Genomic DNA, 3085 nt, shown 5'->3' with positions numbered 1-3085 from the left:
ATATTAAATACAAGAGAATGGTTAGGAAAATTTACATCCAAAGTTGAAAATGAAATTTTTGTAAGATATTCACTAAATAGTAGATAATACAGAGTTTATAATAAAAATAACTTAAGAATTAAAGAAACAACAATTGTAAAATTTGATTAATCTAACTCTAAGGAAACCAACTCAAATTAAACTCAACCTCAACCAATTGACTTTGTTAGAGCTAGCACTGATCTAGGGGGAGAAAGCAAAAACCCAAACAAATAGAAAAATATGAAGATGTATAAAATCAATTATAAAAACATGATTAAACACAAACTGAATCTAAAACAATAAGAGTCGGCTCAAACCACCCAGTTGAACAAATAATAGATGACCTAGAACTAAGATTTCAAACTACATCATCATTAAGAAACCTAAATCAAACATCTTTAATTTCTAAGGCTAACATGGTCGAGTCCATCACAGCAGCGATCTACCAGGACTGTGATTCCGATATCAAATTAATGTGGAATGTAAGCTTGATTTGACTTACTTGATTCCCCCTAGTCTTGCCTCCCTTTTGTATTGCTCCTGTCACAATCAGGAATTGTGCGAAGATTTTTAGTACGATTCTAATACCATTCATCACGTTGGAGACCATGGAAGAGAACCTTGTGACAACCCTCAACATCCTCTGTCAGAAGCGGAGCAAAGTTCTAGAGCTTCTACTCTTAAGGTGCGGTTCTTCGTACACAGTGGATGTTATTATCGATGACGTGGTTATGGGCACTAGAGCCGCTAAGCAAATGGCAATCGCAAAATTAAATGTTGTCCGAGATGCGCTGCCAAAGATTTCTGGCGCGGAGGCTATTAGTTTCGACAATGATGATGTGGAGATTTTGATCAACATCGTGGAAACTAGCAGTCTCCTACCAGAAAGCCTTGGCAGCGCATCTCAAACAGCGTTTAGCTTTACGATTATCATTTACCTAGTGGTTCTAATGTCCATAACCACGTCATCGACAATAGCATTCACTGTGTAAGAAAAATCACACATTGAGAGAAGAAACTCCAGAGCTTTGCTTCGCTTATGACAGAACATATTGAGAGCCTTCACAAGATGCTCTTCGATGATCTCCATGATGAATGATATCAAAATCTTACTAAAAATGAGCAATACTAAAGGAGAGACGACGATGACTCAGATCAGCCAAATCTAGTTTACCTTCCCCACTAATTTGAGGTCGGAATCCCAATAGAATGCTAGTGCGATGGACCCGACCATATCAGCCAATATTGTGCAGGCTTCTACAATGCTATCGCAGTAGGAAATCCTTCCACCGTCTTCTTCCTCCTCTCTCGTCACTAGATCCGTGAAATCGTTCACCTGACTGAAAGGTTCAGATGAGTTTCCATCGTCTTCTTCCTCCTCCCTCGTCACTAGATCCGTGAAATCACTCACCTGATTGAAAGGTTCAAATAAGTTTCCATCGCATTAATCTGGGAGAAAAGTTATGATACTTAGGTTTGGGGTACCGCTTGATCAAGGCTAGGGGAGTTGCGGCGGGGGAAACGGTAGAGACCGAGGCGGACGGCCACGCGAGAGAGCTTCTCATTTGAAACGTTGGTGCGGCGGAGGGTGGTTTGGTCGTCGGAGCCGATGTCTGGGTACCTTTTGTACAGGTAGTGAGAAACCGCAAGGCCGAGGACAGTGTCGCCGACGAACTCGATGCGCTGGTAGGATGGATGGTTGGCGTAGGAACCATGGGTAATCGCCTCCATAAGGAGCGATTTGTTGCGAAAGGTGTAGCCCCAAGATGCTATCGATCTCCGCCACTTTACGAGGCAACTAGATATCGAGCTCGGTCGCCGCCTTCTCCTTCCTGGACGACGATGTCTCCATGGTGGTGATCGCTATGGATTAAACCGTCTGGAGGCGGCGGTTCCTTATTCGGTAGTTCCTTTTCATAGAGGTCAGAAGCTAGGGTTACTCTAGTCTCCAGTGTGGGTCGGAGGAAAAAAGGTCGGGTGGAGCTGACTCAATTGGACAAAGGCTAGGCCTGTTTTTTTTTATTTTAATTTTTTAAAAATATGTATAAGAGTGATCAAAGATCCCTATTCAAGTTATGACTAAAAGGATATCAGAACAGACCCATCTAGAAGCAATGAGGAGTGAACTACTGATTAGCTGATTGGAAGTTTGAAAAAGATTTCAAGCTGGGAATGTCAATAAGTTGTTGTTGGTGTTGACCAAATCTTCATGGCCAAAAGGAAAGTGAGATTGTTGGAGAGGTCAGTGAGCTATCCTCGTTGCCAGAAGAATCTATAAGGAGACCGAGCTGCACTGGCCTTCTACTCTGCTGCACAAGTCAGTCTCTAGCAATGTAAAAATGTAAGGAAGATAAATAGTGCTTAAGTAATGAAATATGAGTGTGTAGTCCTCGGTCCTCCCTTTTGGCCTACAGGAGCGAAGCCTTTTATAGGAAATATCTTTGTCGAGATGTCATATCCAGATTAAAAAATGTGGCATGTCACAAATGTCAGAAGGTCATGTCGTCCATGTTTGGTACTATAGGAGATTTCACAGGATCATACTATGTCAACCATGTTGCTCCACATGTTTAGACAATCATGTGTTTTGACAACTCATGTGTTCTAACAACTCATATGTTCTAACAACCCACATGAAACTCAAATGCTGCTAGTCAGTCGGGATGAGTAGGTTGGAGAGTTTGTCGATGGTACCTGTTGGAACCCCAAGGTATTTTGATGTGATCAAACAAGCTAAGTTAGGTCCTGCGTTGTCTAACCCTTGTGTCTAAGTGTGCAGGAACTTAGGAACACAAGAAGTCGAGCGGAAGACGCGACTAGCGAGAAGGACGGCACGGGAGAGAGCCGACGGGCTCGGTGCATCCGAGGGACGAGGTGACTGCGAAAGAGTACACCGGTGGACAAGAAGAACGTGTGCGGCGTTCGAGGGACGAGAAACCGAGAAAGAAGACTGCTCGAGGAGAAGGCCAGAACTTGGGTTCGGGTGAGCCCTATTCCGGATGGCCGAGATCACCCAAGCTAGCGGACTCGGAGTTGAAGACCCGGACCGAGATGAGCTGAACCG

At 43.6% G+C, this 3085-nt stretch overlaps 1 protein-coding gene across 1 annotated transcript; it reads right to left on the bottom strand.

Annotated features, from left to right (window-relative positions):
• Nucleotides 1–1186: 1186 nt before the first annotated feature.
• On the bottom strand, nt 1187–1752 carry LOC122050214 (ribonuclease 3-like protein 2). The gene is made up of 2 exons (XM_042611141.1): nt 1507–1752; nt 1187–1432 (listed from the first exon to the last, which is right to left on the bottom strand). Exons 1-2 carry the CDS (start codon nt 1750–1752, stop codon nt 1187–1189), a joined length of 492 nt encoding a protein of 163 aa, XP_042467075.1.
• Between the last annotated feature and the right edge of the window lie 1333 nt (nt 1753–3085).

Source organism: Zingiber officinale, chromosome 3A (genome assembly GCF_018446385.1).
Source record: "Zingiber officinale cultivar Zhangliang chromosome 3A, Zo_v1.1, whole genome shotgun sequence".
Classification (NCBI taxonomy): Eukaryota; Viridiplantae; Streptophyta; class Magnoliopsida; order Zingiberales; family Zingiberaceae; genus Zingiber; species Zingiber officinale.
Note: the sequence above shows the minus strand (reverse complement) of the source record. Positions and strands in the feature narration are given on the sequence as shown.